Source organism: Halichoerus grypus, chromosome 2, assembly GCF_964656455.1.
Source record: "Halichoerus grypus chromosome 2, mHalGry1.hap1.1, whole genome shotgun sequence".
Classification (NCBI taxonomy): Eukaryota; Metazoa; Chordata; class Mammalia; order Carnivora; family Phocidae; genus Halichoerus; species Halichoerus grypus.
The window spans coordinates 41,808,860-41,833,303 of NC_135713.1; the positions used below are offsets into that span (position 1 = coordinate 41,808,860).

At 53.0% G+C, this 24,444-nt stretch overlaps 1 protein-coding gene across 2 annotated transcripts in view; it reads left to right on the forward strand.

Annotated features, from left to right (window-relative positions):
• The window catches only part of NDST1 (N-deacetylase and N-sulfotransferase 1), a 63,300-nt gene extending 41,806 nt beyond the window's left edge, over positions 1–21,494 (forward strand). For both annotated transcript variants that reach the window (XM_036113565.2, XM_036113566.2), the window contains exons 4-15: positions 1,081–1,168; positions 2,341–2,495; positions 3,163–3,348; positions 5,082–5,210; positions 6,020–6,202; positions 7,142–7,238; positions 8,466–8,589; positions 10,688–10,862; positions 12,877–13,047; positions 13,710–13,819; positions 15,557–15,659; positions 16,423–21,494. In XM_036113565.2, coding sequence (XP_035969458.1) covers positions 1,081–1,168; positions 2,341–2,495; positions 3,163–3,348; positions 5,082–5,210; positions 6,020–6,202; positions 7,142–7,238; positions 8,466–8,589; positions 10,688–10,862; positions 12,877–13,047; positions 13,710–13,819; positions 15,557–15,659; positions 16,423–16,542 — 1,641 coding nt within the window. In that variant the 3' untranslated portion in view covers positions 16,543–21,494. The remainder of the gene's footprint in view (positions 1–1,080; positions 1,169–2,340; positions 2,496–3,162; positions 3,349–5,081; positions 5,211–6,019; positions 6,203–7,141; positions 7,239–8,465; positions 8,590–10,687; positions 10,863–12,876; positions 13,048–13,709; positions 13,820–15,556; positions 15,660–16,422) is intronic.
• Positions 21,495–24,444: the final 2,950 nt, after the last annotated feature.

Genomic DNA, 24,444 nt, shown 5'->3' on the forward strand with positions numbered 1-24,444 from the left:
TCACTCGGACGGTGCCAGCTTGTACAGCTTAAATCGCACGGACGGCAGCTGCTTATTCAGGGCATGGCAAATCCAGCCTCTGCGCTTAGCCCTTTCTGTGTATGGCCTCGGCGGATCCTCGTAGCAGCCCCATGAGGCGGCTGTATCGTAAGTCCCATTTCACAGAGAAGGCCACTGAGGCTCAGAGAGGTGACGTGACTTGCCCAAGGCCACACAGCTATAGAGCAAGCGTGTCTGTCAGGTAGTGCCTGGCCTGGTGAGATGCTGGGGGTGGCCCCAGGAGGGCCAGGACTGTCTGTTTGCAAAGTGGTCTGACAGCAGGCTCCCGCAGGTGTCTTAGCAGCCCTGTGTGCTGAGTGCGGGCGGGGTGTGGGGCAGGGGGACCTTTTGGGATCCCGACTCCAGAGCACAAGCGTGTGTTTGTTCTGCAAGCGTTAGCCTCCCTTTGTTGGCTTGCCCAGCATGGGGTGTGCCGTGCACGGGGACATCGCATGGCTGGGGACGCAGTACGTCTTTGGAAAAGTCATGATCCTGTGACATCAGCCTTGCGCTCAGCGGGAGAGGCCCTCCACATTTGACAGACGAAGATCCGAGGCTCACAGTGGCAGTGACCACGGACACAGCCCTGCCACCATTTTACATTACTTACCAAAATGTCGGGCACTTTGACATGCAGGGTCTCATTCAGTCATCCCAGGAGAAATTATTATCTCCATCTCACACTTGGGGACCCTGAGGCCTAGGGCAGTCACAAAGCTTTCTCGAGGGCACATAGCAGAGCCGGGCTGACATCAGGTCTTCTCTGGCCAGAGGCCCGGGGCAGGTGGCAGCTCAGGGCTGGCTTCGTGGGTGTGGGACCCTGTGTTCAGAAGGGGCCTGTACAAGGTTAGTGCTCTGCCGTGGCCTTCTTGATATTTTAAATAATTTTGGAGCAAGGGTCCCACATTTTCATTTTTTGCTGGGCCCTACAAGCTTTGCAGCTGGTCCTGCAACAGTATGATCTTTCTGGGCCCTCAGTGGGAAGAACAGGGAGTTCCCAGCTTCCCCCTCACCCACTTCTTCCTCCTCTGCCTATCCTAGGCCCTGTTTGATACGCAAAATGAACTACGCACACACATCCCAAACTTCACCTTCAACCTGGGCTACTCAGGGAAATTCTTCCACACAGGTAAGTGGGCCTGGCTCTGCCCCCACGAGCAACTTCCAGGGGCCCTCGGCATCTGGATCCGTGGAGAGCTGTGCCACGGGGGCAGCAGGTGGGCTGATGGGCCCACAGTAGGGCCACATTTCACCCTGGTGGCCTCCCCGCTGATCCAGCAGCCCACAGAGCAGTCAGCCCCAGGCGGAGGGCATTTGGGGGCAGCAATAAGACGACAACATCCCTCACTCATCCCTCCCTGTCCTTCAGGCTGTGCTGTCTTTGGGGACATCTTCTCCCTCTTGTCTCCCCCTCTCCTCTATCTTTTAAAATTATTTGTCCTATGTCTGCTTAAAAAAGTAATTGGTTGAATCTTAAGAACATCATAGAAATATATAGCATAGAAAGTGAGAATGCCCTCCAATTGTTCCTGCCCCAGAGATGGCCATTGCCATTTCATTTTCAAGTCTTAAGGGTCGAGGTTGAGGGTGTAGGTTGCATGGTTCATGCCTTCCCTCCTCTTTTGGGCTCTCCCAAGTTCCTCAAATGCTGTCCTTCTGGGCCAAGCAAGAGGGAAAGACCCCTGAGCCATCATCCGTAGTCAAGGTTCCCTGTAGGTGCCTTCTGCTTGGGCTACAGTGTGGAGAGCCTCTCTTGAATTCTAGGAAAAACCCTAACACTCTGCAATTCTGGGGGGAAAGTCTGCAGCATGGTCCCAAAGCCAAATAGGAGCAATACTGGGCCGTCTGAATGCATTTTTCATATTCTCGGCCCTCAGCATTTCAGGGGTAGTTTGAGTCATAGCGTGAGACAGGAGTAGACATCCTGTATATATACCAAGAGCTTCTCAGATCATTAAGTAAAAGACAAATGACAAATGGTCCAATATGCAAACAGGAAACAGATCAGAGCAGGCCTGTCAGAGCTGGGAGAAACCCTTGGGACCGCGGATTGCACACATGGGGCCCAAGGGCCCAGAGAGGAGAAGGACTTGGCCAAAGTCACCGCTTGAGTGAAGGCCCCACTCTGGACTGGAAGGCAGGGCGCTGGCCCGGGGCGCTGTCTGCTCCCACCCGGTGGCTCTGGAACTCTCCGAGCAGCTCCTGGGTGGGCTGCGGCTGCGCGCTCCCACCCCCGGCCACCAGCCCCCGTTGGAGAGCCTCATGGTGGCCGGGCTGAGCGGGCCCGCACTCTGGCTGCAGGTACTGATGCTGAGGACGCTGGGGATGATCTGCTGCTGTCGTACGTGAAGGAGTTCTGGTGGTTCCCCCACATGTGGAGCCACATGCAGCCCCACCTTTTCCACAACCAGTCAGTGTTGGCCGAGCAGATGGCTCTGAACAAGAAGTTCGCTGTCGTGAGTAAGATTCCCTACAGGGCGGAGCTGGGGGGCCGGGGGCTGGGGGGTCCGGCCTGCTGGCCTCTCACTGCTGTTTTGTAGTTCTGACAGCATTTTATTAGTATCTTTACAGCCACTGTCTCTCTGAAGCCTCGCAAAGACCCCAGGAGGTGGTTATTGATACTCTCCCTTTTAGATAAGACACCGAAGCGCAGGGAGCCCACAGCAGCTAGGAGGAGGTCCAGCCAGGACTTAAATCCAGACCAGTTTATTTCCTGAGCCCAAGCTCTATCTTCAGGTCGGAGTGGGAGGCTCAGGAAAGCTGGAGCTGGTACTTGGGGAAGAGGGGATGAGGCCCAGGTATGGGCTCAGCCTGGGCCCACCAGCCAATCAGAGGCCGAGACAGGCAGGAAGAGCCCCTGTCCTTGCTCCTCACTCCAGGGTGCAGGAGGGCATGAACTCTGGGCTGAGAGTTAGGAGTCCCCCAGCTTGGTCAGTCTCGAGACTTGGGGCCCATCCCTTTCCCTCCCTGGGCCTCAGCTTTCCCATTTGTACCATGAGGGCATGGACCCACTGCCCTGCCATTCTAGCCTCTTGATTCCTCTCTCCCGTTCTACGAAGGGGAAATGAGACCCTGTGGGGAAGGAACCCCGTGCTCACCCAGGCCTGGTCCTCTTCTCCCCAGGAGCACGGCATCCCCACAGACATGGGCTATGCGGTGGCCCCCCACCACTCGGGTGTGTATCCCGTGCATGTGCAGCTGTACGAGGCCTGGAAGCAGGTGTGGAGCATCCGCGTGACCAGCACGGAGGAGTACCCCCACCTGAAGCCAGCCCGCTACCGCCGCGGCTTTATCCACAACGGCATCATGGTGAGTGGGCCCCACAGCCTGTGAGGTGGATGTGCACACACCGTCTGGGGAAGCGTGGCTTGCGTGCTCGGGCTAGGGGCTGCAGGCCAGGCTCTGCTGCCCCCCTCTGGCATCCAGCCTTTCCATCCCAGGAAAGGTAGGCTGCTGGTCCGGCCCTTTCCTGAGCTCCTTTTTAGCGTTCGTGATGGGATCAGGGGCTGAACATTTTTTTAAAGGGGCCTCTGGTGAGGACTGGGAGGGTGAGGCCTCTGTCTCATTCATTTGCTTATTGAAACATTTTTAATGAGCTTCTACAGTGTGTCTGCCCCTGTTCTAGGCACTGGGGACAGAAGTATACAGAACCAACGAGGGTCCCTGCCCTTGTAGACCTGACATTCTAGTGGCAGGAGACAGTGTGCTCACAAATGTGTGACATATGTAACATATGGCCAGATGGTGTGGTGATGGGGCCATGGAGAAGAGTCAAGCAGGGAAAGGAGATTGGGAGTGCCAGAGGAGAGGAGAAGCTATTTTAAATAAGGTGATTAAGAAGGGCCTTCCTAGGAATGAGCCATGCTGCTATATGAGGAAAAGCTTTAAAGCAGCAGAGAAAGCAAGTGCAAAGGCCCTGTGGTAGGCAGACTTTGTGCTAGGTGTGTTTGAGGACCAACTAGGAGGCCAGTCTGGCTGGAGGGGAGTAAGTGAGGGGGACATGAGGTCAGGGGGTGATGGGCCAGATCATGTAGGGCCACAGAAAGCCATTGGATGGATGTTAGCTTTTCTCTGAAATGGGAAGTTTTTGCATGGAGTGCTATTAGGATCAGACTCATATTTTTAAAAAGATTTCTCTTGTTCTGGCTGCTGTGAGTTGCAGAGACTGCAGGGAACAAAGGGGGAGGCAGGGAGACCAGTTGGGAGGCCACTTTAATATTCCAGATGAGAGAGTGGTGGTTCCATCAGGGTGCAATTTTTGGGATATGATCAGATTCTGGACTTAGAAGGTCAAGCCAACAGGATCAACTAGTGATTGGAGGGTAGGGTGTGGGGGAGAGAGATGAGTCAGGATGACTCCTGGGTTTTTGGCCTGAGCCACTGGAAGGATAAATTGTTGACAGTCCAGATGGGGCATGTGTGGGAAGGCCAGATTTATGCTTTCATCTGTCCATCCATCTGTCCATCCAACCATCCATCCATCCATCCATCCATCCATCCTTCCCTCCTTTCTCCTTCCCTCCCTCCCTCCACTGGCCTCCTCTATACCAGGCATTCATATTCTCTCTGGGGATGAGGTGGTAACCAGAAAAGCAAGTTCCCTGCTCTCTTGGAGTGCAGTTTTATGAAAGGAGACAGAGAATCAACAGTTAAGCCAGCATGTGACTGGGAGAACTCCCAGGCAGGTTCTAACGCTGTGAGGGGGTTGCGAGGGTGACTTGGAGGACTGCTTTGCAGAAGGTCAGGGACCTTTGCTGGGCAAACATTCTCACTTGCCTATCTCTGTTACTTTGGGGCCTGCTCATTTCGTTACAGGGAATAGCAGCAAAGTTTGTGAAATGGCAAGGGCCCGTGGGCTCACTTGAGGGAATGTCGCAGGCTGCAGAAGGTCACAAGGGGAGAAGACCCCCAAGAGTGGGGGCTGTGTAGTCACACAAGAGGCTGCCCTTCTGAGGAGACACCCTGGCTGTTCTCCTGAGGGAGGGTCTTCTACCGCCGTCCATGCCTGGAGATGCCATAGCTCTCCCCTGCCCCATCCCCAGGTCCTCCCGCGGCAGACGTGCGGCCTCTTCACACACACCATCTTCTACAATGAGTACCCTGGTGGCTCCAGCGAGCTGGACAAGATCATCAATGGCGGCGAGCTCTTCCTCACTGTGCTCCTCAATCCTGTGAGTGCTCATAGCCCTGGGCTGGGGGTGAGGGGCCGCTGCTGGACAGCCTGTCTGCGGCCAGGGCTGGCTTTCCTGGGCCTGGGGAGGAGGGGGCGGCCGCCGGTATGAGGGCCGGGAGCGGGGCAACCCACTGTGCCCCCCTGGCTCTGGCCCTGCTCTGCTCTGTGACCTTGGGAAGAGAATCCGAGTTGTCTTTCCTTTTTCCTTTCAGAATCTTGTACTTCAGTGCAATGGTGTGAGCATTTTGGTCTGTGTTCTCTTTCCAGTCTTTGTGTGTGTGTGTAAATATATGGATGTTATGTACTAACATACATAGTAAATCATTAATCTATAAGCTATATATGTATATATACATATATTTTGAAATACATATATTTTAAACTATTCATCTGAGCTTTCTGGCCCTCTCTTTCCTTATCTGTAAAATGGCAATTATCACCCATGCTTTAATACCATTAAGTAGATATCCGGTGGTGGTGGTATTCAGCTTTACGGGATAACCGAGCCCTCCTTGTCTTCCATGAACACCCCACCAAGAAAATACAGAAGAACACCCAAACGACTGCGCAGTCGGTCAGCCTCCCATTTCAGGGTTGTGATAGTTGGTGGTCAGTCAGACGTGGCTTCACCTGACTGTGCCTAGGCCAAGTCACACAGCAAGTTTGCTGACGGCCCCAGTGAACCTTGGACTGGTCATAGAGTGACTCTGCAAGGCTGCGGCAAGACCAGAAGAGTCCCAAGTGGGGTGGAGGGTGAGGGCTCAGATGCTGACCGGCCCCACCCCCCGCCTCCCTCCCCTGGAGCAGATTAGCATCTTCATGACGCACCTGTCCAACTATGGGAACGACCGCCTGGGCCTGTACACCTTCAAGCACCTGGTGCGCTTCCTGCGTTCCTGGACCAACCTGCGGCTGCAGACGCTGCCCCCCGTGCAGCTGGCCCAGAAGTACTTCCAGATCTTCTCCGAGGAGAAGGACCCGCTCTGGCAGGTGGGTGGGTGGGTGCCGTGGTGCAGACATGGGATGTCCCAGACACACGGCGGATGTGGGCTTGGCCCTCACACCCTCATAGTCCCTCTTGAGTGCAAACCAGCACGGGCACACTCGCTTGTTGTCACACGCGCATGTATGTACACACTGCCCACGCAGATGTGCACGCGTGCACACTCACACACACCTTCCGAAAAAGCATTACAAGACTGTAAGTGAGCAGGGTGTAGATCAAGTGCAGATCCATGCAACTGCCTGGCCTGGTTGGACTCTTAGTCCTTTATACCCCTTCTCACGCTAGAAGGCTCTGTACCACCGGAGAGGGGACTGATGGGAGGTCTTGGGGGGCAGTTCTTGGGGAAGTCTTCCCCTGGGGGCTGTCAAAATCTGGAAACAGAAGCTAAGCTGGAATGGAAGCAGTCTCATAGTTCAGACCAGGGGTCCACAAGCCCCAGCTCATGGGCCAAATCTGGCCTGCAGTCTGTTTTTGTAAATAAAGTTTTATTGAAACGCATCCACACTCATTCTTGTATGTACTGTTTAGGGCTGCTTTCATGCTACGACAACAGAGTTGAGTAGTTGTGGCAGAGACCAGGTAGTAGTCCAGCCTAAAATAGTCACTAAGCACTTACCAAAGATTTACTAACCTCTCCAGAGAAAGCTTGCTGACCCCTGGTTCCGACACAGCTCATCCAGTTAATTCAGCAAGTGCTCGTGAGCTGCTCTTGAGTGCCAAGCCCCGGGCTGAGCGTTTTGCTAGGACTGATTGGAACTGGTCGCTGCCTGCTAGCGGCTCAGTGTCCTGAGGTGGGGATGTGACAAGGACACACGTAGTTACTGTACCTGGCAGTGCTGTAAGAGCTGCATATCCATGTGCAATGAGAGTCTGTTCATTGGGTTTTGGGCCACCCCCTAACATTCCTTCCACTGTTGTTTTAGGACCCGTGTGAGGACAAACGCCACAAAGACATCTGGTCCAAGGAGAAGACGTGTGACCGCTTCCCAAAGCTCCTCATCATTGGCCCCCAGAAAACAGGCAGGTCTTTCCGCTCTTGACCAGCGTCCCCCACTGCCACGGAATTCGGTGTCTCAGCCACGGAATTCTGGGGACCACCTTGCCCTGGCTCCACTCCCCAGTAATCTGCCCCCCTCTTTCCCAGGAAGTGAGAGTGAAGTTGGGATGAACATGAACTGCCTATCAGTATGGAAATGGGGAGGGGGTGGAGGGTGGGTGTAGAATTTTCCTATCTGTCCTGAACCACACCTCAGGGAGCTCTGTTTCTGGGGGCCTCTGAGTCTAAGGCAGAGAAGCCCAGATCAGCTATTCTGCACATTTGAGCAGTGCCAGGAAAAACTGGTTCAGTGCAGAGGGGACTGCAATCAATGAGTCATGTTTGCCAGGGGTACAAGAGGGAGGAGCGGTGATATGCTTGCTAAGTATTTGCCATCCACACACACTGTGAACCATGAATGGCTATGCCCATTTTACAGATAAAAAACTTGAGGCTCAGAGAAGTGAAGTGACCTCCCCTGACACATTCAGTTAGGAAATGACAGGTCTAGGTCTTGAACCCTTATCTCTCTGACCCCCAAAGCTTATATTATACTCTTCAGGAAACTAAACTCTATAGTCTCCTTCTCTTCCAAGACGTCTCATTATAGTATACAAACCATAGACTCACACACAGGAGAGGAATGAACTCTCTAAAGGAGGGGCTGGGTCCTGTCCTGTCAAGTAGGACAGTGTGAGTGGGGAAGGGTGCCCAGAAGGAGAAGGCATTTGAGCCAAATCTCTTAGCCCTTCACGAATTTCACATCAATAGACTGCAGGGTCTGGAGCTCCCTTTTCTTTGAGCTCCTCCCACGTGTCAGAGGACAGAGGCCCAGACCTGGAAACCATCTAGTTCTGGGATTATGAGAAGACACCAGTGAACTGGGCATGGCTGCTAGAGTACAGTACATGGGTGGGAAGGATTCCGAGGCCAAGTTCTTGTTTCGTGTTCAGGATGCCATGATAGGTTAGTGATGTCTACAGTGGATGCGGGAGTTGGGGTGCCCACACGCATGCTCTGTATTTGCTGTCCTGGCTTTCATAAAATTCTTTGGATTGCACAGATACAGAAACTAAGCCCCAGAGAAGGCAAGGGACTTGCCCAGGATCTCCCAGTGAGTCATGGAGAGCTGGAGTCAGAAGCCAGGATCCCAGACTCCATGTTTGTGTTCGGGGCCGGGCCCTGGTCTCAGCTGCCTTCCATCCCTGCAGGCACCACGGCCCTCTACCTGTTCCTGGGCATGCACCCGGACCTCAGCAGCAACTACCCCAGCTCAGAGACCTTTGAGGAGATCCAGTTCTTTAATGGCCACAACTATCACAAAGGCATCGACTGGTGAGTGGCCCTTTCTGTCCGAGCTGGATGGGAGCTTGCTCTCATGGAGTCTGCCCCAGAGGAGGTCTGCTCTGCTCACAGTAGGAAGCAGCTGGCCCTTGCTCACACACAGCTGAAGTTCCTGTAAACAGGGACAAAGCTCAGTGACCCTTGCGTCATGATGTTGGAGCCTTATCACAGGCAGGACACTTGAAGAGGAAGCCCTTTGCCCCTTTCGTCACCACCTGCGGTCAGAGACTGCTAGAAGTGGGAGCCAGCACCTCCCTTGCTTGCAGGAAAACCACCTGAGTCCCAGAGGAGCACAGGGACTTGCCCAAGGTCCCAAGAATTGGGGACAGAGCAGTGGCTAAACTCCAAGTGTTCTGACCCCGAGAGCTGCTGAACTTTGCTTGCCTGATTGCGGAGCAGGAGGTGTTCTTGCGAGCCCTTCAGAGGCGGCTTGCTGGCCTTTGGGGACTTGCCTGGGCAGGTGGTGGAAATTGCAGCTTCCCTCCAGAACCTGTCACCAGACGTTAAGGCGGCGGCGGGGGGTGGGGTGGCCTTCGTGGGGATAGTTTTATGCTCCAATTATGTCAATTGGCATCTTTCTCTACTATTTGCCTTTTCTTTCCCTATACATGTATTACTCTTGTTTATTATTTTCATGTCAGTGGTTTACCTGGGTGGAGAGATTATGGCCATTCTTCTGTTTATTTGTTTTCTTTCCGTACTTTTTTTTCTTTCTCTTTTGTCTGTCTATTGTCTGCCTACCCCTCGCTGCCCACCTGTCTCTATCTCTAATATGTGTACTATCTCTTGTCTAAAACCCACTGTAGCCAGATGTGTCACCGGAAGTCACCTTCTCTCAGGTTTTAGGGAGGTAATATGGTGCGACACCATACATTTAACAATACTTCCAGCAGGGTCTGGGGCAGCACCCCATCAGCAAGTACCCCAGTAGCAAATACATGCGTTAATATGTCTATAGCAAAGTCTGTGAATATTTACACTAAGATTAATAAGTCGGGTTTTGCTGCCAAATGGCTTTGCTATAAACTTGAGGGGAAAAGCTTCTATTTTCAGAGCTTTCTCCATTTAGGTGTTACAAACAGTGGCCTGTGGGTGTACAGATGCCAGTTCATAAAGAAAATTCAGAAATACACTTGAAACTAATACAACACTGTATGTTGACTAACTAGAATTTAAAATATAATAAATAAGAAAAAAGTGAATAAAATTCAGAAATAGGAGAGAGCTAGCAATTCCTCAGCCCCATTCCCAAGATTTTGATTTTGTAGGTAGGTGTAGGGTGGGGCGAGGAATCTCAGAAGCCCCACCTCCCTGGAGTAACCCTGTCTCCCAGGATATAGTAGGGATCCTACACCCTCACCTAAGGTGGGCCTATGGGCTTTGATTCCCATGAGCCCCTGAGGTTGTACCTCTATTTTGTATGAGTAGGTGCCTGTGGGAGGCTCTGGAGCGTTCATTTAGCTTCCTGAGGTGTCCTCCATCCAGAGCTGGTCCCAGAGGGCTGGCATGGACGTCCCTCTGGGTGGGACATGGGAGGTTCCTCTGGAAAGCCATCAGCTGACCCACGTGAAGCCTGGGAGGGGTGTGGCTGGCTCCCCCTCTCTCTGTCTCCTGGTCCGTGGTGACATCCTAGAAAGTGCCATCCTCGGCCAGGAAAGAAACCCTGTACTCGGGAGGCAGCAGAGGGCGTCCCTCGGGTCCATGCTGTTTCTTCCCGGGTCGAAGGTGTCCCAGTTCTCCTCCTAGAGGCAGTGAGTTAAGGCCCTGTCACTTTAACTGGGAACATCTTATTCAGGGTTCAAAGACACACACCCCCATCCCATGCCTTATAACCCATATCACTTCCATAAGTCTTCCTATCCTCCTGACTCCAAGGTCCCCCCTGAAAAGGAATGATTCAACAAAGGGAGACTGCCTGGTGGCCATCCATCCATCTAGAATCCCTGCCAGAAGCAGGTCCTTGGGATCAGTGTGCCTGCTTGCTTTCTGAAGTTCTACCCCCAGCGACCCTCACCCTCCCATGCTGCATTCCTCAGGACCCCTTCTCATGAGTCTTGCCTGTGAGCTCTTCTCTCTGGGCTTCCTGCAGGTACATGGAGTTCTTCCCTATCCCCTCCAACACCACCTCCGACTTTTACTTTGAGAAAAGCGCCAACTACTTTGATTCGGAAGTGGCGCCCCGGCGGGCAGCTGCTCTGTTACCCAAGGCCAAGGTCCTGACCATCCTCATCAACCCAGCGGACCGGGCCTATTCCTGGTACCAGGTGAGCCGCGGCTGGAGTGGAGCCCTGGGTAGGGGCATGGGGCTCTGTCTGTCGCTCAGCTACTCATACGTTCATTCGACAGATATTTACTAAGCACCTACTATGTGCCGGCCCTAAGCTAGGCTTCTGGAATGCGGTGGTGGGTAAGAATAGAGTCTCAGCTCCACAGGGCTTCTAGCTTATTGGAGGAGACAGGCAGAAATCGACATTGCATCCCAGCCAACAATTACCTGCCCACCCTGCTAGCTTCACTGGGGGTCCCGCCTCTGATTCTGACACCAACAAGAGGTGGAAGGTGGTTCCACCTGGATGAAAGGGAGATTTGGTGAACAGTGATCATACTAACTGGTCTCCTCACTGGACACTGGGTGGGGTGGGGGTGGGGATTCAGAGAAGGATAAGATATAAGACTCCACATTCATAGTAGAGGATGCAAACACCTGATCAGGTAAAGAAGTTACCTGACTGTTGTCTATGGTAGAGAAGGTATGACTCCTAATCCCCACTCGACTATGTAAGAACTAGAACTTTCTTTAACTTCAGTGACCTGACTTAATTTCTTCTGAGCACTAGGCTTACAGAACAGCCTAGACTCAGGCCTTTTGGGAGGTTTCCTCCCCTGCCTGCCAATCTTCCTGGGATTCTGATCCAGTGCCAGGGTGTGGGGGGTAGCTCGTCCACTAGCTGGTCTAGGAAGACCTTCTCGGGTCTGGCCACTTTCAGCAGCTCCCTGCCACCCTCTGAGCCTGTCACTTCCTCTCTGGGGCCTCACTGCCTCTGCAGTGCCGGGGGGGTTGCTGGGTACAGACCCTACTTGCTCTCTGGTCCGCACAGACTGCCCCTTCCCTCCCTGCCCACCCTGAGCTGCGTGTGAGCCTCAGTGCGGATGTGGAGGCTCAAGAGAGTGTGACCCCTGGTGGGCAGGCTCCTGGTCTCTGGATGCTGATGGCCCATGGCATTATTGTAGGTGGTTCAAGCATGGCATTTCCCCCTTTCTGATTCTTTTCCTATCCTGTCTTAGTCTGCTCGAGGAGCTGTAACACAGTATTCATGGACTGGGGCTTAAACAACAGGAGTTTATTTCTTATAGTGCTGGAGGCTAGAAGTACAGGATCAAGATGCCAGCAGATTTGGTTCCTGATGAGATCACTCTTCCTGGCTTTTAAACAGTCACCTACTCACTGTGTCCTCACAAAGCAGAGAGGAAGAGAGAGCGAGCGAGAGCGGGAGCACCCACTCTCTCTGGTGTCACTTCTTATAAGGGCACTAACCTCATCATGGTGGCCCCACCCTCCTGACCTCATCTACCCACAATTACCTCCCCAAGGCCCCACCTCCAAATACCATCATATTGTGGGTTAGGACTTCAACATAGGAATTTTGGGGAGGGGACACAAACACTCAGTCCATAACACCTTCTGATTTCTATAAAGGACAAATTCTCAGTTTAGTGTAAATGGCTCTTAAGTCCTTTCTAACATTGCTAAGCTCTGTTTTCAACAAAGAGAGTGCAAGCTTTGGGCTCAGGGCCTATAGCAGACATTGTATCTGGCTGGCATTTGAGAACATTGCTTTATTTTTATTGCATTTATGAATGATTACCTTCTGTATGTGACAACTGATTCGGGTCTTCTGCTTACAGAGGCAATAGTGAGTTTTATTTTGAAATAGTTTTATGTGAATAAGAAAGACGAGTCAGTGTAAATCAAAGTGTGTGGACCTCGGCACATACAGGTGGCTTGTGGATATGGGAGACATCGGAGAGATGACAGGCAGATGACCAACATTTGGAAACTCTGATCTAGTCTCACTCCTGTCTTGCAAAGATGGAAAAACTGGGGCTCTGAGAGGCCATGACTCCCCAAAGTCAAAGAGCAGTGGGAGGCAGAGCCAGGACTTGAACCCAGGGCTGCTGGTCGCAGCCAGGGTCTTCGGGCCACTTCACAGCTGCTGAAGAGAGCCTCTTCCTTTGTGCCCCCCATGGGGCGCACTGACCCTCTCCCCTTGCCTGCAGCACCAGCGAGCCCATGATGACCCAGTGGCCCTGAAGTACACCTTCCACGAGGTGATCACGGCTGGGCCCGACGCGTCCTTGAAGCTGCGGGCCCTTCAGAACCGCTGCCTGGTCCCCGGCTGGTATGCCACCCACATTGAGCGCTGGCTCAGCGCCTTTCACGCCAACCAGGTAGCTGCTGGTCCCTGGCCCTTGGGAGGGCACTCACAGTTCTGGCTTGGGGCAGCTAGCAGAGAGCCTTGAATCTCTTTCGTCAGCCGTGGGGCCCGAAAGGTCCTCATTGGCGAGCCAGACCTTTGGGGGCTTCGAAAGTTTCATTCTTGTTTATCCCAAGGCTGATGTGTGAAAATTCCCTAAGCCCTTGTCCTGTCATCAGGCTCTGTGTCCCTAAGGGGATCCCAAAAGCCCTGGGGTAGGCTATCTTCCTGGGAGGGGTGTGGTGATGTAGGGAGAGCCTGGTCAGAGAGGTAAGCAGGGCCAGATCACATGAGGCATTTAGGGAAACCCTTGGAGGGTTGAGGCAGGAGAGTGATGTTGGGCCAGAGGCTTAGAGGGAGGCAGAGAGGGATATGGTAGGGTTGTGAGGGGCAGGCAGGAGTGGAGCGATAGCTTCATCTCTAGGAGAGGGAAGCTGGTAGAGGGCAGGGAGTTGGACTGCAGAAGCCTGAGGCACAGGGACACCTGCCGCTCGGAAGTGGAAGAGGAGGTGGAGACTATACCGTGAAGAGTGCCCAGTTTGTAACCATGGCTGGTGACCAGGAGACTGGGAACCTGTTTGCCCCTGGAGGAAACACAGGTTCAGATCATCCTTCTCCCTTTTCTCTTTCCTCCAGATTCTGGTCTTGGATGGCAAACTGCTGCGAACAGAACCTGCCAAAGTGATGGACACGGTGCAGAAGTTCCTTGGGGTGACCAGCACTATTGACTACCACAAAACCTTGGCGTGAGTGTTGCCTTGGCTTTTCAGCAGGGTGATTTTCTGAGCAGGCACCTGGACCAAAAAGCCAAAGGCTTGAATGATTATGGAAGAGACACAGATACATTAGAGTTAGAAAGTGTGCATATTCCTGATGGCCGTTTAGCAGAAAAGCTGATATTAATATGATTGGAATCATATTAATAAAGGTTATCAACTCAAGAAAAAAGGAGGTGGTGAATATGTCCTACTGTGGTCAGTCCCAGCCCTGGGCTTTTCTTTTCAGTCTGTGCTGAACATTTTCGGAACCTTTTATTAAAGTAAGTTAGACCAACATTAAGCAGCCCTAGTTCCCACAAAGGTTTCTTAGCATTAGATCACGATTTGAATATAATTTCAGGAAAAGGAAACTTCAGATATTGCCGATGGCTTATAATCCCACTCACTCAGAGCCTGGTACAAGTGCACTGAGAATGGCCTCCCAAGACGGGTAGAGGCCGGCCTGTGTGGCCGGCGCTCAGGGCTGGGGAGTGGTTGCGTGTTAACCATGTTACAGACAAGTGACTCACGCACCTGTATGGGGTGGGGGTGGGTCTCAAGAGAGGGAGGAATAAAGTCACCTTCCCTGGTTACCTACTTGGGAAAGTCAGGCAGCAAGAATGTTCCCTTCTCACTGTCTTGGAGGTTGAATGTGAAGAAGAGAAGCGGTCCTTTACCTTGAGGCAGACAGGAGCAGCACCTAAGGAGGTTGGGCTGTTGGCATCAGGGATGCCCGGGTTAGGAGACCCGTTACTTCTTTAGCTGTGTGACCTTGGACAAGAGTCTTAGCGCCTTCAAACCTCACTTTCCTCATCTGTAAATTGGGAATAAAGGTTTTGACTCCTAGACCTCCCGAGGGTCACTGTATTGTATGAAGCATGCATGTGGAGCTCTTAGCTCAGCACCTGGCACGTACTGATGCTCAAAGATCGTCTTCATCATCATCATCTTCTTCTTCTTCTTCCCTTATGCCTACCCTTCAGAAGTCCCTGCCTCCCACACCTGCCAAATGTGAATTCTGTTTTCCGGCTGTCCTCATGCCGAAGCAGCTCCTAGTGGTTCCAGATCTGGGGTTGAGTTCTGATGCCAGTATGCCTCCCCTCCCCTTGGCAGCTTCAGATCTCGTCCCCCTCCCCGACCAAAAAGCTTTGAAGGCCCAGCATGACTTCAAATCCTGAAGGCAGTTGTGCTCTGTCATTCCTGAAGTTTACTCCAAAAGCCAAAACTTTCCAGTGATGGACATGCTTAAGCACAACTGCGGATACTGCATTTCTTGAAAAATAGACAGTTTATAAAGACACACACCCAAAAACCCCCACTAAACTTTTTCTTCCCTGTTGGGTTCTTGGGTAAAAAAAGTTGCTCAGCCCTGAGTAGGAGAGTGCTTAGGAAAGGTTTCCCCACGTCCTGAAGGACGGCACGTGATCCTGCTCTGGTTGCTTGCTGGAGGGACTTGGGCCGCCCCGCCTGGACAAGAGCGACTCAGAGCACGTGAGCTGCTTTCTGCTGGGAAGAAGGGGGCAGGCGTGTTCAGTGTAGCCCAGGGCCGGCAGAAGCAAACCCCAGCCCCACACATCTGTCTATCTGTGGGTTCCAGAGCGTGCTTAGGGGAGTGGGTTTCATGGCCTAGGCTCTGCCTCTCCTGGGGTCTGTGACCATTGCCTTAAGGTGGGAAGGGGATGGGCTGGGCCAGCTCCCATCCATAGGCTTTCCCCACCTCCACAGGTTTGATCCAAAGAAAGGATTTTGGTGCCAACTGCTCGAAGGAGGAAAAACCAAGTGTCTGGGCAAAAGCAAGGGCCGGAAATACCCAGAGATGGACCTGGATGTAAGTGGACACACTGCCTGTGGCGGCTGGATCACTGCGGGGGTCCCTGACTGGCGGGGGTCCCCTCTCCCCTTTACCCTGCACTCAGCACCTTAACGGCCTTGGCCTTTCTTGGGTGGTGTTCTTACAAGGAGGAAGTCGAAGCTGGGACATGGTGGGTTAGAATAGATTTAGTCCAGCGAGAATTTATTACCTTCTGCCTAGGGCTGAGCGCTGTGGGCTTTGAGGATGGATGAGATGTGTTCTTTGCCTTCAAGGGACTTCTAGTCTGGGAGGGAAATAAGTCACACACACACCAGTAAGAATACGAGGCAGGACGCGCTTCATGCAGTAAGAGAGCTGCACACAAGTGCTAGGGGATTTCGGAACCAGAGATGCTACTGAAAGGGACCCCGGAGGGGAGGGCCTCTGGGGCTGGGCCTGTGGGGACCAGGCAGCATTTGGCCCGAGGCATGGACGGACAGGCGTTCTTGTGGCAGAGAATGGCATGTCCAAAGGACGAAGGGCAAAGGTCACACGCCGTGACTTTCAGTCGTCCTGATTTTAATTAATTCCTTTTTTTCTCCCAATCACAAGAATTTTGACCTTGTGTACTATGTTTTGGTGTCCTGCCATCTAGCTTTCTTTTGGAGGCTACCAAGGAAGATGGTGAATAAATGATAGGTGTGTGGGTTGACACTGACCGAGTGGTGGGTTTACAGAGGGGAGGGGTCCCTCTGGAATCAGCACATCCCTGAGCTCTGAACTCTCCTTCCTGTTCCAGTCCCGCGCCTTCCTAAAGGACTATTATCGGGACCACAACATCGAGCTCTCCAAACTGCTGTACAAGATGGGCCAGACACTGCCCACCTGGCTCCGAGAGGACCTCCAGAACACCAGGTAGCCACGGCCACCACAGCCAGACTGAACGTATGTGATGGCCTGGACGGCCTGCCGCATGCTGAGCCAGACTGACCTGCAGAGTGGGGAGCTGGGCCTGGGCTGGCCAGGCACTTCTGAGCAATACTCAGCTGAGGCCCAGGCAGGACCGGGAGAAGAGCCCAGGCAGGTCCGCAAGCGCCTCGGAGCGTCCAGTGCTGGGTCTGTGGCCTCCAGGACCTCCCTAGCCACCAGAGGTCCATTCCGTTCACGGCCTTCCGTGGGGAGGCCACTCCCTGTTGGTGGAAGGCCACTTCCTGGTGAGAGGGAGTCCGTGAGACTTCCTTTTCTGTCCCTCACTGTGTTCTACCAACCATGCCCTCCCCTTCATCCCGTCACTCCCTGCGACGGCAGGGTCTCCCCTCAGTATTAGCTGCCATATTTTCCCTGTCCTCCAGACAATAGGGAGAAGAGCCCAGCAGGGCCTTTTGCCAAACAGGGGAGAGAGACTGGATGCTTCCCTCACTGATTTGAGCCAGGCACTTCGGAGGGGTTAGCTGGGTACCCAGAGTCACTGGGCTGGATGTGGGGGTGGCCACCTCAAGAGAACTCTGAATCTCTACACACATTCTGGTTAATACCTTCGCATCTCACTTTCCCTTTTGGGGAAAGAATCGCTGATTCCTACAATATCCACCCAGTACTCAGGGCCTCCTTCAGGACCCTGGGGCACTGTCATGCCATTTGGACCCAGAGACCCAGGCCTCCCTCCCCCTGCTCCTCACCCTGGGATATGACATGTGGTATTTCCTGTGGTAAAAGACTGAGGCGGTTCAGGAGTCTGCCAGTATACATGTCCCAATGTACATATGTTGTCCCCACGCCCAGCCCCAACCTTGGCCCCTGGCAGACACTGGGCAGCGTGGGTAAGACTGCCATCCACAGCTTTGCCCCAGCTACCTGTGGCCAAGGGCTCCTAGAGACCCCCTTAGCCCCCCGCCCCCAAATACTAAGAAACTAAAGTATTTTAATATTTTGTTTTTTTTCTTGGTGCCAGAGTTTTACCCTGGGTGCTGGGGTTGCACTGTGTTATATATATATATAATGTGTATATATATATATTATATTTTTTTTGGTTGGGTTTGTTTTTAATTCAGTCGTACAAAATGGTGGCAAGCCCTAGTGTCCTATCTCAGTGCTAGAGAATGAGGTGGAAGGGAGGGGAGGGCATGTCTTCGTGTGTCCGGGCCTCGGGGAGACTGTGTGGAGGTGCCCCTTGGAGAGGTCTCTGTTCCCTCCCCAAGTGTCGCGGCTGCCCTGGGGCTACTGCAGCTGGACAGAGGTGGTGAGAGGCACAGGGAAGACCTACTCTCTCCAGGACACCTGGCTTCATGAAGCACAGTGACCCTGGAGGAATTTTGGCCAAAGGAAACAGCAAGGCTGGGGTGGGAGGCCATGGGGCTGAAGGCCAGCCTGTCCCCTCCCCCCTCACATGGTGCTAGGTTGGGAGCTGCCCTGGGAGCTGGGCTGCCCGCCGGGACCCACAGAACTGTCTCCAGGCCCCCTGTAGACCACGGGATCTTGGGGCTGTTTTCTGGTTAGGGTCTGCTCCTACCCCCTTCTTTAACAATGTGAAGTGACTAAGGCTGGGCGCCTCTCCCCAGCCCCTCCCACTGCCAGTTCAGCTTCCAACCGACATCCAGAAAACCCTTTCTGGAGAGCCTTGTCTCGTTCAGAAGACTCTAGCATCTTGGGGCTGGAAGGGTCTTTCTATGGGTTTGGAAACAGGTCCAGAAAGGCGAGGCGGCCTCCTTGGCTGATGTCTCAGAACTGGGTGCAAGCAGGGCCGAGAATTAAACCTGAGGCTCCTGATTCTGAGTCCAGTGCTCTTCTTCCAATGCCACACTGCCTCTGAGCCCATCCTGGGGACCCTCCTCTGTGCCAGCTTCCTGTCCCTCCCTCAGTCACACCCGTGGTCATTCCAGGATAGGGGAAACCACTCCTTCCCAGCCAGGGTGCCTTTGAGCCTTCTCCGTTCCTGGTCTGCACGTGCAGTCCTGCCTTGCTCTCCCTGAGAGGTCCTCGTGCCGTCTGCGGGTGGGGGTGGGGGGGCGGGTCTGTCTGACCTCTGAACCTGACCCCTTTTCTCAAGTTCTTCACCGGCAGTGGAGAAGAAAGGCAGATACTCAGCGGGACAACTGCATGTGGGTTCACTGCTTCCGACAGAAGCCTTCCCATCATGCTTCTCATCCGGGCCCTTGAGCCTGGGAACCCAGTGTCAAGCCCGCAGGGGATGAGGAACAGAGTGGGGACGGGTGGTGTGCCTGCTTGTACGCTCGTGAAGACTTGCCAGTGCCGTGGGGCCAGACTCGCAGAAGGGGGCGGACTTCCATAGGGCAAACCCCAGGCCTCGTCTCCCATCTTGTGGCGAGGGGCTCGGGCTCCGTGGCGTGTGCAGCCCTTTACAGCTCCCTCTGCTGAGATCTACCCTCTGCGTCTGGACGCCTGCCCCCATCTCTGGGAGCTCAGAATGACCGGTGGGCGGGCAGCTCCATTTCTCTCTGCCTCTGGCCTGAGGAAGGAGCAGGCAGGTTGGAGACCCCATGGGAGCTTGTGGGAGCAGAGGAAATAGTGGGAAATGTTGTCCAGGCCCTTCTGGAAGGCTGGGGACTTGACCTGCCACGTGTTCTGAGTCTGTCTGGCCACTACTACTTCTTCCCTTCCCACTGGTGAATCTTGCTCGTGGACCCACTGCCAGGACCTGTAGATATTGGGGAGGGGGTTGGACAAATCCGTCTAGGGGCTCTCAGCTCCTGAGCACACAGATCCTCCTCATGAGAGAGCAAACCAGAGGGCAGTGGGTACAGCATCTCTGCATCTTAAGTGTTCACTGATTCACTGTGTTTGGCCAGAGAGAGAGAGAGACAGAGAAAGAGAAACAGTTTAAATCATGTAGTGGACGCCGCCATCCATTCTCTCATCCCTCCCATGAGCCTGTGCCTGGGGCGGGCGCAGGCGGGATGGTCACCTGCAGCTGCCCAGCCGTCGGGGTTCTAGAGCTGCCTGTAGCTCAGGCGTCCGGCACTTGGAGGATGAGTTCGAAGTTTAAAGATGGGCCTCTTGCGGGCCTGTGAGGAGAAGTAGGCAGCGCCTCTGGGGCCCAGCTGAGGGAGCAGCCATCTGTTCCCAATGGAGGACGACTCGGCTGACCCACAGACGCTGGCAGGCTCAGTAGGGAGCGGTCCCCACCAGTTTGTTAGTGAAAGAGCAAGTGAAAACACGTTGTACCAATTATTTTATGATGGACACCTACTACCCTCCATCTAGAGTTAAAATGAACATTTTGCCACATTTGATTTCTCACTCTTTATGTATATATTTTTTCCAAATTAGTTTAAAAGTAAGTTGCAAATACCGTGAGACTTGACCAAAATGCCTCCACCTGCATCCCCTAAGAGTTAGGACATCTCCGTATTGGCCTCTATCACACCCAAGACAACAATCATTTCCTAAAAACATCTGCTATTCAATCTGTGTTGGCTTTTCCCCCAGATAACTCTTACACCTGGTTTTGGAATCAGGATCCAGTCAGGGTGCATACATGACATCTTGTAACTGCAGTTTTTGTTCAGTCTCTTAAGTGCTGAAAAGTCCTCTCTCTGCTCGCTTTGGTTTTTTAAATGATGTTATTTCTGAGGAGAGCAGGCCTGCTGTGCTGTTGAAGTCCCACATTCTGGATCTGTGTGATCATTTCTTCATGGTGTCATGGAATCTGTTCCTCTAGCCCCCGTCTTGTCAAGGGGGATTTAGGCTGTATGGATTTCTGCCTTTTGTGCTGACTTGACAACTTCACTCCAGCCTGAGATGCCCCCCTACCGTCCCCTGTACCAAGTGCCAAACCAGCAGAAGGGCTAGGTGGCGCTCCAGGAGCTCAGGGAAGGGCAAGGAAGGCGGCCATTGCAGCTGGGCCTGGCAGTGCTGGGCCTGCTGGGAAGGAGGTGCCCCTGGTTCAGAAGAGCCTGTGCTGCCCCCTCTGATCCTGGCGATGGACCACAGGGCACCGAATAACATCTCTGTCTCTCTCTCTCTCTCCCCCACCTCCCTCTCTCTCTCTGTTTTGTGGCCTCCTGGTTTTTACTTCCTGGAGGCCCGTGTGTGCACTGGAACAGAGCCGGGCCCCTGGGATGCACCAGGGAAGGGCCTAACTGGGGAACTGCCCCCCCTCCCAAGCTGTGGTGTGAGGAGAAGAGCCCAGGGCCGGAGGCAGGAGATGTGAAATTTCGTCCCAACTGGGTACATTTAGTAGCTAACGCCACGGTTTTCCCCCAGGACCTCAACTTCCCCATTTATAGGATGAGCAGATGGGGCAATGGCAGGGGTTTTCAAATGTCAAAGAAGAAAGCGGGTCTGCTCTAGTTGAAGTGAGCAGATGGAGGGCCCAGACCCCTGCCCTCAGGGCAGTGCTGGGTGCCTGGTTTGCAACCCTGGGCCGACTGCCCCCCCCAGGCCTCGCCCTTGCCAGCTTGGATAGCCAGAGATTTTGGGGGGCGGCATGGGCTTTGTGAGGGGTCAATGTCAAGGGCCTGGGGAGACTCTGGCTGTGTTTTATCCTAATAAGTTCATCCCTCCCTCTTTCCTTCCTCTCTCTGGCTCTTGAGAATGAAGAAGGAGAGGGTTTTCTATGACTGTGCTAGCTTTTATTATCAGCAAGAGGGCTCCTTTTGTAATTTGTGCATGAAATTCATGTCATTTCCTGGGGAGAGGAGAGGGCTGACTGGAGAGGGTGGGGGGCACGCTAGGGGAGCAGACAGGTTTCCTTCCCTTGTGGGGGTGGGGAGAGGGGGGGAGGGGGTGCTACCCAGCTCACCTGATCAGGGCTCTCGAACCAGCCGTTTTGGGTTGTGTTAAAAGTGGGAACCTTCCTCCATTAATGTACAATCTCGAACTAACTGCTAATAAAGTGGGGTTCTATTTGTACGCACTGGTCATGTCTGTCTGTCTCTGAACTTTAAGAAAGGCCTGCAGGGGAGGGTGGGGATAGGGAGGTTCTCACCACAGCCAGTGTGGCCACCCCTGTGTATGGTGGGGATAAGTCATCTCACTCTTGGATCCTCAGTTTCCCTCGTCTTTGAGGGGTATGGAGGAATTTGGACTCAGTGGCCGTTCCTGGAGAATTTGCTTAAAATGCAGATCCCCAGGCTGCACGTCCAGAGAGTCATCTCTGGCAGGTGTGAGGTAGGGCCCAGCCATCTGCATTTTAACCTCTTCACGCTGAGACACCGCACTTTGGGAAACCTGGGCTTTGATTGAGGAGTCCTATGGATTCTCATTAACTCAGAGAGTCCCACTATCCGAGGAACCAAAACTTGGGTTAAAACACGTGTCTCTCTAGCCCTCCCAGCCTGATTGAGGGCTGAGCTTGAGATTTGCCTGGGAGGGGCAGAGCAGAGAGGCCCAGTCCGCTGTCTGCAACACAGGCCTTTGGACCTGCGCCCTCGGGACCCCCTGCAAAGCTTTAAAACAATGTGCATCCCTGGGCTCTCCGAAATGCACTCTTTCAGAACCTGTGGGAGTGGGACCCGGCAAAGTGCATTTTAACAAACTCCCTGATACACAGGAAGATTTGGGAACGCTGAACCAGGCCACTGAGCGCGAGGCAGAGAAGGCCCAGAGGAACGTGGACAGCTGCTGAGGGGCGTGCGAGGACACAGCTGGGAACACCAACATGCCAGCCCCATTGCATGGGGGCAGCACTTGCAGAGACCTTTACGGTTTGTCACCTGGGAGCTTGGGACGGGTCATGTGACATCACCAACACTACATGGCTGGAGGCTGCAGTAATGGGAGCAGCTCCAGAAGTTGTGATACAGAAGGGTTTCTGTGCCAGTTAGGGGGTCCGGCCACATCAGAGATTTTTGAGTTTTAAAATAGCCGGTATTTGTTTTTAAAAGAGAAAATTTGAAAACCAGGTGAAGGTAGGGGTACTCTGGTTGGAGTGGGGTCAGTGTCTGGACTCTCACCAACTAATTCCTCCTCTCTATCCCCCATATTATCTTGGAACCCTAAACTCCTTGAAATATGTGAAATTCCAGCCCAGCTGCTCTCAGAGGTCCCAAGAGTCTGCATTTCTTTTTTTTTTTTTTAATATTTTATTTATTTGAGACAGAGAGAGAGCGCGCAAGTCAGGGGGAAAGGCAGAGGGAGAAACAGACTCCCCACTGAGCAGGGAGCCCAATGCAGGATTTGATCCCGGGACCGTGGGATCATGACCTGAGCCGAAGGCAGACACTTAACCGACTGAACCACCCAGGCGCCCCAAGAGTCTGCATTTCTAATAGGTTGTGTGAATAAAGGCACATTAGACTCTCTTCATTCCCTAACTGAGGAGTCTACTCAAGGAATCTGGTACTCCAGGAGCAGTCTAGGCTCCTAGAAGTAGACATCTCCCTCAGAGAAGCTGTGGGTTATGTGCATAGGGCAGTGTGTTCCATAATAGCAAAATGCTGGAAACAACCTAGATGTCCATCCATGGGGGATCAGCTACATAGCTGCTAGCAGAGCCACACGGAGGTACAGGATAATGCAGTTGAAAATAATGAGCTCAGTCTTCAAGTCCTCCCAGGGAGATTTCTATGAGACTGACCTACAGTGTGACCATTTTTGGAAGGAGTGCTACATAGTGTGTATTCCTCCTGGGAGTGTAGATACATACCTCTCATACCAAACTGATAACTGGTCACTTCTGGAGGAGGGAGAAGAGACTGGGAAGAGGGCAAAGGTTCAAAGGGCACTTCAGCTTTGGCTGCAACACTTTTTAAAAAACAAAGATAGGATATTTGTACATCACTTGTGGAATGAAAGTCTTAATAAAAAATAACTAGAAATGGGTGATGCAGAAAGGGAGCTCCAGGCGCTCGGACTAGTGTAGGGATGATGCCATGAAGGCAGCCCAGGTGTCCTTGACCCAGCCCTTGGGCTCCCATCAGAGCTTGGGGCCGTGGAGTGCGGGGGGGGGGGGGGGGGGGGCGGTTCTTGCCTTGCCACAGCTATCCTGAGCCGAGGATCCTGACTTGCTGTGAGACCGTAGGCAAGTCTGCCCTCCCTCTCTGGCCTGCAGAGCCCAGCTCCCACATGCTAACAGATGGGGGAGTTAGAGCCCACATCATCAGAACTGGACAACCTGCCATGGTATGAGACGGATTCCGCTGAACGCCTGTGAAGTTTCCGATAAAAGCATAACATGAATCCAGCCAGCAGGTACATCTCTGTTGAGAGACAGTTTGCAAAATAACTGGCCTGAACTCTAAGAATATCACAGTCATGAAAGAGAAAGGCTGAGAAATGGTTCCGAATTAAAGGAAAGTGAAGACATCTGGCAATCACATGTCCTGTGTGACCCTGGAAGGGGTCCTGGGCCAGGAAACAATCAGCTATAAAGGACGCCAGAGGGAACACTGGCAAAATGTGGAAACGGACTGTGTGGATTGGGTATGGTGTTGTATCGGTGTTAAATTTCCTCATTTTAATAATTATACTGTTATTTAAGAATATAGAATTTTTCTTAAGAAGGTCACGCTGAAGTATTTACGGGTAAAAGTGAGGAAATGGAGCTTGAATTTGGGCTTATCCTGTGCAGTCTAGAACTCGTCCAGCAGGGGGCAGTGTGACCCCAGCTTCTCACAGCTAGAGTCCCTGCGAACCTCTACACAAAAGATTGGGCTGGTGGTTAATGGTGGGGTTGGGGGGGTAATAATATTACAAGTAATAATATCAATCAGTTATATCATATGAATACTAAAAAGCATTTCTCACTGTCAGGCCGGCCCTCTGCTTGCCAAGGACTACGTCTTTTAATCCTTGCAACAACTCTCTGAGGTTAAGTGTTAGTATCATTCCCATTATATAGATGAGGGATCTGAGTTCAGAA